The following is a 13,073-nucleotide window of genomic DNA, read 5'->3' as shown; positions in this document are numbered from 1 at the left end:
GGTCTCAACCCTCCCACAGGCCCAAGGTCCTCTGGCTGTGAGTGGTGAGGACCCTGGCCTTGGTGTCCTTGCTGAGACCACAGCGCCCCACTGCCTGGTAATACGTAGCTGTCCTTTGGCCTCGGGAAATTCTAAATGTGTTGGGAAAGCAGAAGAAAACACATCAGAGGCTCCAGAAGATTTAAAATGCGACGCACCCACCCATGAGGACAAGCGGGGAGACAGTGGGAGCCAGCCCCCCGCACAGGCCCGCAGGCATGAGGAGACCTCCGCAGGTTCGCAGACTTTGGGGTCTCATGTGCTTTATTAAATTTTTTTTAAAAAACCCTTTTTTTGAAGAATTGAAGTACCACCAGGAAGTCCTGAGTCCAGAATTGTGCATCCAGTTCTAAGCCATCCTCTGCACAGGCTGCATCTGACCACTGAGGAGAGAAGAGAGGGAAGAAACGAAAAGGAGGGGGAAACTCAGAACCAGAGGCTGCTGGGACATCACAGATTCTTTAAAGAGGAACATTTTGGGTATACAGGGATGGATCTAATTTCCCATCAAATGTGCATGACGTGTGTTTTCAGAGCGCAGGGTGAAGGGCTGCCTTCTTGGCTCTGAGCACTGGGGCAAGGGGAGTGGGCTTCCCTGCGGCCTAAGCGTGCACAGGAGCGTGCTTCGGGAGCAGGGACCCATGTGGATGCGTGTGCATGCATGTGGATGCGTGTAGATGCATGTGCATGCATGTGGATGCGCGCGGATACGTCTGGATGCATGTGCATGCATGTGGATGTGTGTGGATGCGTGTGCATGCATGTGGATACGTGTGGATGCATGTGCATGCATATGGATACGTGTGGATACGTGTGGATGCATGTGGATACGTGTGGATGCATGTGGATACGTCTGGATGCATGTGGATACGTCTGGATGCATGTGGATACGTGTGGATGCATGTGGATGCATATGGATACGTGTGGATGCATGTGGATACGTCTGGATGCATGTGGATATGTGTGGATGCATGTGGATACGTCTGGATGCATGTGGATACGTGTGGATACGTGTGGATGCATGTGGATGCATATGGATACGTGTGGATGCATGTGGATACGTGTGGATGCATATGGATACGTGTGGATACGTGTGGATGCATGTGGATGCATATGGATACGTGTGGATGCATGTGCATGCATGTGGATACGTGTGGATGCGTGTGCATGCGTGTGGATACGTGTGCATGCGTGTGGATATGTGTGGATGTGTGTGGATACGTGTGGATGCATGTGGATACGTGTGGGTGCATGTGCATGCGTGTGGATACGTGTGGATGCATGTGGATGCATATGGATACGTGTGGATGCATGTGCATGCATGTGGATACGTGTGGTTGCATGTGGATACGTGTGGATGCGTGTGCATGCGTGTGGATGCGTGTGGATACGTGTGCATGCGTGTGGATATGTGTGGATGCGTGTGGATACGTGTGGATGCATGTGGATACGTGTGGATGTGTGTGCATGCGTGTGGATACGTCTGGATGCGTGTGGATGTGTGCGGGCTGGTCTGAGACCTATGCCTTCCGGGCAGGGAGACCACAGTGCTGGCAATTTGAAATCTGGCTTAAAGTCATGTCTGCTGGGTTGTCTTCCTGGTCTGCCACCAGCTCCTGACTGCCTGGGTGGCCTCCTGCCCGTCCCATCTGGGAGGCCAGGGGAAGTGTGTGGCCAGGGTGGATTCTGCCATTGTTTGAGGGCCCCCCTCCGTGATGTTGGCTTAAAGTAACTGTAAATGTTGTCTGGGAAGCTGAGGACATGGTGGGAGGCTGCTGCTAGTAACGCAGAAGACACGAGCAAGGTTATAGCCTGAGTTTGTGGAACAATTCATTCCAGTTATATGGGACGATTATTAATAACACTGCTACTTTTATAATAGTTTAATACAACTGGCAAGAATTCCTTCCAAACTTGAGCTGTAACTATGAACATGTCTCTCTCATTTTTCCAGTTAATCACTGAAGCACTCATCTCTCCTTTTAGCAAGAAGCCCCCATCTCTCCTTTTAGCAAGAAGCCCCATACATTCCTCTCCCTTTCTTTGAGTTTTCTGAGAACCCAGAGCCTGAATCCATGAGAAGCAAGGGAGTCGTGGTGGTCATGCTCTGTTGGCCATGGTTTCCCTCCAGGCCCCTTCTCCCCACGCGTCCACCGTGGTCTGTGCCCCGAGGCCCAGCAGGTTCTATCACCAGGTATCCCCACACTGACTGGTGGCGGGGCTCAGCCAATGGGAAGCAATGGAAGGAGCTTAGGGGGTAGAGGAGATGGAATTGGGGCCATTTCTTCCCTTCCCTTCCCAGAGGTGAGGTGATTTGCCCTCACCTCTGGCAAAACTGTGCCTTCATTAAAATCCCTTCCTCTGAAGCATCTGAGGTAAACTCTGTTTCCTGGTGCAATGCTGACTAATAGAGGAGGGTCAGGCCAACATCCATGCTTCAGCAGGGAAATACCTCGAGTATGACCAGCCCTTCACTCTTTGTGTGTGTCACTGCTACACCACATTGCTGTCGGATGCTGGCCTTGTCTCATCCGACAGGAGAGGCTGGACCACTGCTGAGATGGTCCCTCCACACCGCCGGTCCCAGACAGGTCACTGGTCTCTTTAAGGAAGGACCGTCCTCTCCTTCAGAGGAAGCTCCATCGAGGGTCTGCAGCTATCAGGGTGCCCTGCAGCTATCAGGACACATAATACCTGCATCCGCATCTCCAAGATGTCATTCATCACACAGACCCAGACTCCCTTCTCCCTGGAAATCCACCCTAGTTGCATACAGCCTGTCTTCTTAAACTTTCAAAACACAGTAGATCTGATGATACCTCATCCCACCTCTCTTTGAGGGAGGTGACCCTCAGTGACTAGGGGGCCCCTCATCACCCCAAGTGATGCCAGCCCACCCCAGCCTTCAAAGAGGTCTCGGTCAGAGATTCTCGGGTAACCTGCTGGCATTTCTCTCACCAAAGAAGTGGAAACAAATGTACAAATGAAAAGTCTAATAGAGTGCCTTGCTACAGCGTCCTACTAACAGCAAGTGTTTGCGACCTTACACGGTGCTTCGTGCTTTCCATACTTTTGCTTGGACTTCACAACAAATGTTTCAGGAAGGTGCCATTTTAGGAGTTAGGATGGTGAAGTTCAGAAAGGTAAATCACGTACGTCTCTGCAGGAAAGTGGGACAAAGGTCTTCTTGCTCCCAGCCCAGGACCTCCTCTCCCCTTGTCATAGGCTCCTCGATAGTGCCGTAGAACATAGAGGACCAGAGCAGAGAGGACCTGGGAAATCACCCACTGCAGGCTGTGGCTTGCCTGAGGATCTGATGCCTCAGAGCTGGCCAGGTGCTTCGGAGGATGGTTCTCAAGTCACACAAAGCCCCACCCGCCTTGGGGCATGAGGACAGAAGCACACAGGCCCAATGACTCAGTGGGTCTAACTTTGAACTCTCCATTTTCCCTCCAAACCTGTCACTTTCACCATTCTTCCCATCTCAGGAAAAGCACTCACACGCTCTTACCAGACCCAAGCATCCTCCTGGATCGCTCTTTCTTTCACCCCTAAGCTCCCGTCTGGGAAGTATTGTCTAGCCCGCCTTCAGACATTTCCCAGCTCTGGTCAGTTCTCACGAGCTCCCTCCTGACGTTGGTCGTGTCCCGCCTGGACAGCCACACAGTCCTGGTTTGTCTCTCTGCTTCCGCTTCCGTCCCCCACTCCATGCCCCCCCCCACACGCTTCCTTTCCTGGGGTCCTGACACTCAGCATCACTCTGCCTCGCCCGTAAGGTGACTTCCCACCGTGTGTCGCGTGAATCTCAGGTCCTTCCAGTGGCGACAGAACCCCTTCCTCTCCATTCTTCTTCCTCATACTTTCTCGTCACTCTGAATGCTCCGGTCCCTGGGACTGTCTGTTCCACCCTTGCCCGCAGCTCCTGCTTCGGGTGTCAGCTGAGAGGTCGCCTCCTCAGAGACCTCCACTCCGACTAAAACAGTCTTCCTGTCACCTTTTCCTCATCTCCCTGTGGATTCCATCAGTACTCACTGCCCTCCGACACCCCCCCCCCCCTTCTGGACTGTACACGCCACATGGCAGGGGGCTCACTGATCCGGCGCACGGCTGTATTCCCAACGCCCAGTGCCTGGCACACGATGGTCACTTGGTGGACATTCGTTGAATAAAAAAAGATAACGATGGAAAAGGTAAAAACATTCCCTTTGGGTGGTCTTCCCCTGGGAAGGCACCAGGGGATGGACTGAGATGGGATTACTCCACCTCTGCTCGCGGGGGCTTGGTTTCTAATTTATTTATTATTTATTTATCATTTATTTTTGGCTGTGTTGGGTCTTCGTTTCTGTGCGAGGGCTTTCTCTAGTTGTGGCGAGCGGGGGCCACTCTTCATCGCGGTGCGCGGGCCTCTCACTATCGCGGCCCCTCTTGTTGCGGAGCACAGGCTCCAGACGCGCAGGCTCAGTAGTTGTGGCTCACGGGCCCAGCTGCTCCGCGGCATGTGGGATCTTCCCAGACTAGGACTCGAACCCGTGTCCCCTGCACCGGCAGGCAGACCCTCAACCACTGCGCCACCAGGGAAGCCCGGGGCTCGGTTTCTAGACCAGCGAGTGTGTTTGCGAGGTGACCGCACCGGTGTTGTGTCTGCGGTTGTGACCCGGGCACACCGACCTGTTCTCTCCCTGCTCCCTCACTGCCGTGAGGAGAGCATCCCCATAGAGCGGATGGAACAGTTGAATGGGGACCCCGTGTCAGGTGTTGCCCAGCGCCGTGGAGTCCTCAGGGATGCCCTGTAACACAGCACTGCTCTCTGTCTCCCTCACTCTCTGCAGGTGCTTGCTCCCTTTTGTGTCCCCTTTCCTTAATGTACTGTCACCTGGGGCTGGGCTGCTAGAGCACAGTAGGCCTCCCGTCCCTTTGTCTGGGGGCAGCCGTCATCTTCCTGACTCTGAGGGTGGGGCCCCTGTGCTTAGAAACTCTCTAGGGCTCCAGGGGTATCTCGGGAACACGCATCCATCATCTGCAGCTCGGGGGCGCTCAGTGCCCTGGGGCAGTGCACCGGCTGCCTGGTTATCCAGCCGGCTGGCTTCTGCAGGGTGATTCCCTCCCCACGGCATAAACAGGGCAACAACGGCACACAGGAGGCTGGCACCACCTCCGCCCCCAAACCCACACACCTGCCCACACACACGAACGGAGGGAAGCCCAGATGGTTGGGCTGTCAGGAAACAGTGCTGTTTGTAAAAGCTGGATCTGCCCTGGGGGAGAGGCCGGGAGCGCCGGGCGCCTTTGCTTTCTGACGCAGCCTCCATCCTTCCCAGAGCCGTGCCCAGGGCTGGAACTGGTTGAAATTCACACCTGGACATCGCCTTTTTGTCTTGTCGCCATCATTCTGTATCTGCTGGATTGTCAGGGACACCCATTAGCATGAGCTGCTCTTCCAAAATTCCGATTCCGCAGCTGACGTCCTCTCGCTCGCCATGCTGTTTCCATATGACGGGGATGGTGCTCTGGGGACTTTGAATTCTGAGCTGGCCCCCTGAGACTCACTTGGGCTTTCATACTAATTATTTTCCAAGGCAGTTTACAGCTGGGTCATTTATACTCATATTTTTTCATGACACAATGCATCAGAGGTTTAACACTTAAAAGAAAGGGGGTTGGGTAAGGGCACCACACAGGAATTCTCTGATGGTCCTAGAGTCTGCCCTTTGTCCGAAATCTGCTCCAGCTGGTGGTGAGCAGGTGAAACTCTCAGATGGCCTCCACTCAACCTGGGGTGGCTTCCTGGGAGAGGTGAGATTTCAGGAGCCTGTGAATGCTGGAGAGGGGTTGCATTCTCCCTTCTCACACTCTGTCCATGTTGACTCTCCTCTCCATCCCCGTAGCAATTGATATCTAAAGACACTCTATTTGGAGTTTTATGAAACATAAGGCTGGTCCATTTTCTCATGGGCTCAGTTTGGGACCACTCCAGATTCTGTGTCCTATCAGGGGATGGTGCCGTGTCCTGAAGTGCCCTACCTGTGCTGTAGACATCATCCCACCCCAAAAGGACCCTGAAAAACCTGTTCCGCTTCACTGTTATAGGCGGGCGAGGCTCCTCATGTTGGCTGTTGGAAGAGACCTATTCTAAGATGGGCACAACATTGTAAATCAGCTAATTATACTTCAATCAAAAAAAAAAAAAAAGAGAGACCCAAATTCGCATGGAGCTCCATGGCCCCCGTTCTCTCCCTCCCCGGGGCCATGTTCCCTGGGACCCCCCCCGCCCCAACTTCCCCAGAAGTCTCAGCAAAGCACCCAGCATGGCCACAGAGCTTCTCTGCTGTGGGACCCTCGACTGATTTTGTGGCCTATCAAGGGGATTTGGATTGTTTATTGGAAATACCCATTATTTATGGTGGCTCTTGGCCTTAAAAGCATAGGCACAAGCTGTTTTTAGAAATAAACCTAAGAAATGATAAACAGACCCATGATTCATCAGGATGGAGGAAGGGAGTCACTCATTTCCAGTTGGAGCAAAGAGCTCTGAAGAGACTGGATTCTCTTTCCAGAGAACTTGGAGGGAATTCCTGTAGGGATTGGGAGATCTGCGTACAAAGAGTTCAAAGGCAATTAAAAAAGAAAATCAAAGACACGTACCTCTCTGTACCTCATCCTTAATCCCCTTCTAGCCACATTTACAAGGTGAGTTTTCCAAATTTTTAGATCCTCAGACCTGATTACTTTTCAGGTGACCTCAGTTTTCATTTTCTTACCCCCAAAATATTTAAAATTGAGACACAAGATGTTATTAAGTTACTGTTGAATTGGTTGGGCAGAGGCTCAAACTCCAATTGAAAGTGATCCCTCCCGCCCTCCTTCCTTTCTGTCCCGCCTGCCTTCCTTCCTTCCTTCCTTCTGTCCACTGAAAAAATGCACAACCTAAAAGTTGAGCATTATGTTTTATTCAGTGGACTTTCTGATTACTTAAGCCCGGGAGGCAGCCTGTCAGGTAGCTCTGAGGGACTGCTCGGAAGAGGTGACGGGGGAGCCAGGATACACAGGAGTTTCTGCAACAAAAACCAGGTAGTTGGACCATCGAAAGATTACTGTTAGTTAAAGAAAAACAGACAAGTTAATGCATTTAGCGCTTTTCTAAGTTGGAGAAGATGCAAGAGTCTGGGCTCACTGAAATCATCTCTTTGATAGGCACCTTAACTATCTAGGGTCAGTGTCCTGCTTTTCTCCGTCCTGAATCCGTTCAGGGTGCACAGCCCAGGGTGGCTGCTACGTCCTTTGTTTACTGATAAGCGGTGACTTGCTTCATCTACCCTCCCGCCCTCCCTCCCTCTTCCCCTTCTCCTCCTCCTCCTCCTCCTCCTTTCTCTCTGCCTCTCTGTCCCCAGTCTCTCTCCTTTGTAACCCAGCTACAACAGGGTATGGCGGGGAACCTCTGTTCACGCCCCTGTGCTCATCTTGAAGTCGGACTCAGTCCTTTGACACATCCCTCCCCTAAGAACCCATCCAGGATTCTTTGACACTGGTAAGAAACGCAGTTGTAATGCGCCTTCACTGGAGAGTCTATGGAGAGGCAAATGAGGGGGTCACACTACAAATGACACAGCAGAAATTAATGGAAATTTCCACCAGGCACCCCCCACCTGTCACGCAGCAGCCCCCCTCATCCCCCTCTCCGCCCTTCCCCCTCCCAGAGCCCTGGCTCTCGCCTTTTATGGGTCCTGCATCTACCTCCAGCACCCCTATCTCTTCTCTTAAGTAGGGAGTTTAACTCTCTCTGGCTGCTCCTCTCATATCTTCATACCGTTATCCTGCTCAACAGACAGGTCCCTCCTTAGGCTTTGCCCTCCTTGCAGTATGACAGGGAATTTTTAGTAAATGACAAATACTTCAGTATTTACTTCTTCCAAATAATGTTTTTTTCATGTCACGTCATGTCATTCATTAACTCAATAAACGTGCACAGTAGAGTACTCTACATCTGACACCAGCTGTGGTCCTCCCAGAAGATGTATCTCTCTGACCTCACTCATTGTGAAAAAGCCATCCAAACCGTACATGGTGGGGGCGGGTGGGATGGGGGTGGGGAAGGTGGTGAGGTTAACAGCCACTTCGGGGTTCAGAATTATGAGATCTTAAAACCGAAAGTGACCTTAGAAATCAATGGCAGGCACTTCCACCTGGGCCTCAGAATTGTTTCCTCTAGTCAGAGCGAACAGAGTCAGGCTGAAGAAGTGGATGTGGATCTGGAGCTCGGGGAGGGCGTGACGAGTATAAATCAACAGGGTGGCCCTGGCCTCTTTGTAGCAGGGAGGGGAAGGCCTTTTGGTTAAAGTTCGAAGGGGCTTTGCTAACATATGTAAACTAAAGAAGAGCTGGCAGAAGTGGCAGTGTTAACCATAAATGGTGAGTACAAGGCATTATCCAAATGCCTACTGGGCTAGGCAGTGCGATTGCCCAGCACTTTTATCCATGGGGTTGCACATGTGTCTGTCCATGTGTGGCAGGAAGGAGAAAACCACAAAGCCATCTATTGGCTGAGGGATATCATGGTGGACTTTTCCAACCTCATCTCCTGTAGAATTAATGACGATGTCTCCAGACTCCCTAGCCGGCAATGCTATTGCCAGAATTGTCTGGAGGACCTCAGAAAGCTTGGGCTGTGGTTCTGTGGGGTGGGGACAGAGGATCACCTACAGGTGATCTCTGCCAGCAGAATCCTCTTGCCAGCAGGATCACCTACCAGCCATGTTCTCCATCGATTGGTAGAAAGTGATCAGTAATCGCATGGAAATGATGCCTGGAACCTCAGGGGGCTAGTCAGGTGCACAAAGATCCAGCCTGTGACTTCCCAACTGTGCTGTGGAAAGCAGGGCTGCTGGACCTGCATGATGGTGATGATGATGATGGTGGCGATGATGATGATTGTGGTGGTGGTGATGATTGTGGTGGTGATGATTGTGGTGGTGATGATTGTGATGTTTAGGACAACATCATTGATTGAGGTCCACTATGTGCCAAGCACCTGGCCGAGTGCTCTATGAGCATTCCCATTGTGTCTTCGGGGCAACCCTGTGAAGGGGGTATCATTATCCTTTTTTTATAACTTCACTTCTCTAATTACATCCAGCATTTGAACTCAAATATGTCTGATGCTAAAATCTGCTCCTACAGCCATCTCTGTAGCAAAACAAAACAAACAAATCATCCCTCCCCTCAACACACAGCTGAGAGGGAGTGGGAGCTCTGTGGGTTCAGCATGGCCTGCCACGGCCTCTAGGACTGTTTGCCAACATCAGTGAACTAAAGTGGGTTTTAGGATGGAGGGGAGATTGGAGAATGAAGAAGTTTTCAGTGTTGCTGGCTCTCCAGGACCGACACCACATTTCTCACGGGGACCAGGACGAGTAACTCTTCATTTTCCCTTCTTTCAGCCTTAGGGGAAAATCAAGGCCAGGATCACAATAGTGATGGTAGTCACTAAGCTTTCTCATTCTCAAGTCCCCTCCCAGGGCCACAGGTGCCCGGGGGCTCACGTCTGCCTGGGGCAATCTCCTTAGCCTCTGCTCATGCTCGGACCGCTGCTGACGCTCCGGGGTATCATCTGCCAATACTCAAGACTATGTTGTAGGATCACCAATGAACGAGGGGCTCACTATGCTGTGCGGGAAGGCAGATCCTGGAAATGCAGCCTCCTTCTTCCTAGGATGCCCTCTGCCATGATGAGAGGGGAGGTCAGACCTTGCCGCTCACAAGGGAACTCTGGAAGAGACTTGGCAGTTTGCAAAAGCCTTTCACAGAGACCTGGCTCAATGAAGCTTCTGGAAGAAGTGGTGACATCTTCATTCATCCTGGCAAGATGCAGGGGACACAGCCGGTGCTCAGTGAATGTGCACTGAATAGTGACAAACATTTCTTAGGTGCATGATGTCAGGCTGGGAGTGGAGGGTGGGGAGGTGAAAGAGGAAGTGTGGTGTAAACATTAATCAAAGATCCTGATTTCAAGGTGTAATGTAGTAAAAACTGTCTTTGGAGACAAGTAACTCTGTCCCCTACTGGCTGTGTGATCTTGAGCAAGGCTCTGACCTCTCTGGGCCTCAGTTCCCTTTATCCATAAAAGTGAGACGTAATCCCTCCCGCACGTAAGATGAAACGGAGAGCAGCTTGGAACTGACAGTCACGAGCAGCATGCACGTCCCTTGGCTGCCGCTGAGGTCACTGCAGCTCCCTGTCTGCAGGTGCTCCCTGGCTGTGGGAGCGTGCTCGGCCCGTGCACAGGATACGTCAGAGGTGCCAGGGAGTCAAGCCCAGCAGTGACCTTCAACCAGTGAGGGAGTGCTACTTGCTCAGGCCTCAGCGTAATGATTCCGAGGCTTGCTTCACACAGTCTCTTAGAAGATCCCCAGTGGGACTGAGTCCCAGTTGCCTGCGGCATTAACCCGTTCATGGACACACCCAGATTGTCTTCTCTCACTTCTGTGTCTCACCACCCCCTCCCTTACCAAGCTTCCTGGGAGCACCTCCCAAATAGACTACTTACTCCCAAATCCTTGACTTAGAGGGTAACCCAAACTAAGACACAGTCAATGAAAGCTACTACTGTAGTGATTTTCAAAGGGCAGACGTGTAGATAATTAATACAGAGAAATGTAACGTACTGTAGAAGAAAACAGAGAGAGATTACTGCCAGCTGAAGGCGTCTGGGAAGGCTTCAGGAAGGAGGTGGTGGGGACATTTGATCTGGATGTCAAACGATGCAAGGGCTTTGTGCATGAGGAGATGGGAAGGGCATTCCAGGGGAGAGAACAGGGTCATATGTCCACTTTTTTTTTTTTCTTTCTTTTTTTTTTTTTTTAAATCATGTCATTGTGAAAGAGGGAGCTTTTTTTTTTTCCTTCTTCTTTAAATTTTATTTATTTATTTATTTATTTATTTATTTATGGCTGTGTTGGGTCTTCGTTTCTGTGCAAGGGCTTTCTCTAGTTGTGGCAAGCGGGGGCCACTCTTCATCGTGGTGCGCGGGCCTCTCACTGTTGCGGTCTCTCTTGTTGCGGAGCACAGGCTCCAGACGCGCAGGCTCAGTAGTTGTGGCTCACGGGCCCAGCTGCTCCATGGCATGTGGGATCTTCCCAGACCAGGGCTCGAACCCATGTCCCCTGCATTGGCAGGCAGATTCTCAACCACTGCGCCACCAGGGAAGCCCATGTCCACTTTTCTAATCCTGTGAAAGCTATTGGCAAGTCAGGTGGGCAGACAGGTCAGGTGGGTCCACACGTGGCCTCATCTGGACACACAACTCCCTGGGTGCTGTGCACTTTGTGGTTTGGCCCTGGGCTCAGCACACTTTGGGGCTCTCGTCAGAGGGCACATGATGCGGGGTTAGTGCTTTCCTTCTGCCCCTGAAGAGTGTGGCCCGGTAACCTCTTATCTTTGCCAAGCTCTCTGTCGCGGTCTGTGGAGACCCCACTGAGCTCTCTGCCCAGCTGTCCACCGGAGCTCCCGTGGGTCTCAAGTCTTCTGAAGGCACCGATGAGGTTTCTGCTCGGTGTTTCTCAGGATCCCTCCGGGAACACTGGCTGACTCCCCTGCTTGGACCTGATAGGGCACACTGGCGCTGTCACCCCTGAGGCTGAGACCTTAGGCTCAGGCTGTGTTTGTTTCACTTACTTATCTGATGAGCCGCCATCATTTGAGTAAGTGGACTCAGGATGCCTCAGCCTAGCCCGAGGATGTCCAGAGGGGTGCTTTCCTGCTAAAGGCAAAGGAAGAGAGAAAGAGGAGCCACACCCTGGTGCCCAAGACAGGCTTTTACTGCTTCTTGACTTCTGTTCACTGGTTAACAAGCCTTTCTGTCAGGGATGTTTGTTCAAGTAAAATCTCTGTAGAAGTGGCAAGTATGCAGGTAAAAGCTGAATTCCTCTTGATGAAGCAAGGGTGGTGGGAGGGTGTTCCGCTTGCCCAGACCCCTCTTTGAGGAACCCAGTGTGAAATCATTGCTTGCGTGGATAAGAGGAGGGCAGCGGAAAGAGACAGGTGATGATCGTATGTACGCTTGGCCTTCTGTAGCCCCATATTACCTGGAAGACCACTTGGGACCTCCCAGATGAAGTCAGTTCTAAGGTGCAAGAGAGGTGGATCTCTTAGTTTCTACTCTGAAGGAGTAAACTGACAGATAATGGCTCATGTCACAGGGTCACAACTTTGGAGAGGTGAGAAATCTGTCTCTCAGTCTGATCAGCTTTGCTCTTCTCTTTCAGAGGTTCCAAAAACAGAGCAGACATTTGAAGAGCGCCTGATACTCAAGGCTTTCTTGCTAAAGTTTGTCAATGCCTACTCACCCATCTTCTATGTGGCCTTTTTCAAGGGGAGGTGAGTATCTTGGTGCCATACATGGAAGGGCAACTGGTCATGAAGACTGAGCCCTCCACTGGAGTCAGCCTGTCTCCATTGTCAATTTACACCCTCGGCCCCATTCCCCACTCCCTTTGCCACCTGGCTGCACTAAATCATTTTGGATTAGCATCTTCAGATTCTGATAACATGGGAAACTCTGCAGTGATTTGGCTCTGGGCCCTAAGGGTTAGTGTTAGAGGAATTTGTGTCTCTCAACTTTGAGGCTGTGACAGGAGGGAATTTCATGTCTAGCCAGTGGCTCTTAGATCTTGCAATACAGGTCTGATGGCAACTACTCAGAGTTAGTGTGGACTTCACAGATTAGGAGCACAGCCTCCTACAAGACTGCCCTTACCTCAGACAGTACTGCAAGCTCTGGGGCTCTCAGGCCACTGATGGTTCTGCCCAACTGACTACAGCCACTAACCCCTTGGGTTCGATAATTCACTAGAACAACTTATAGAGCTTGGAATGTGCTATTCTTAAAATTATGGTGTTACTATCACAAAGAGATAAAAATACAAAGCGACAAAACGGGAGAGGCACATAGGGTAAGGTCTAGGAGCATCCTGAAAAGAAGCTTCCGTGTCTTCAGGATGTCCTCAGCATGTCAGTTTCCTGGCACGTCAATGTGCGTCACC

General features: G+C 51.4%; 1 protein-coding gene across 2 annotated transcripts in view; it reads left to right on the top strand.

Annotated features, from left to right (window-relative positions):
- ANO2 (anoctamin 2) overlaps positions 1 to 13,073 on the top strand; it is a 361,403-nt gene that overhangs the window by 280,949 nt on the left and 67,381 nt on the right. For both annotated transcript variants that reach the window (XM_059935146.1, XM_059935145.1), the window contains one exon: positions 12,297 to 12,408. In XM_059935146.1, coding sequence (XP_059791129.1) covers positions 12,297 to 12,408 — 112 coding nt within the window. The remainder of the gene's footprint in view (positions 1 to 12,296; positions 12,409 to 13,073) is intronic.

Source organism: Balaenoptera ricei, chromosome 10, assembly GCF_028023285.1.
Source record: "Balaenoptera ricei isolate mBalRic1 chromosome 10, mBalRic1.hap2, whole genome shotgun sequence".
NCBI lineage: Eukaryota > Metazoa > Chordata > Mammalia > Artiodactyla > Balaenopteridae > Balaenoptera > Balaenoptera ricei.
Note: the sequence above shows the minus strand (reverse complement) of the source record. Positions and strands in the feature narration are given on the sequence as shown.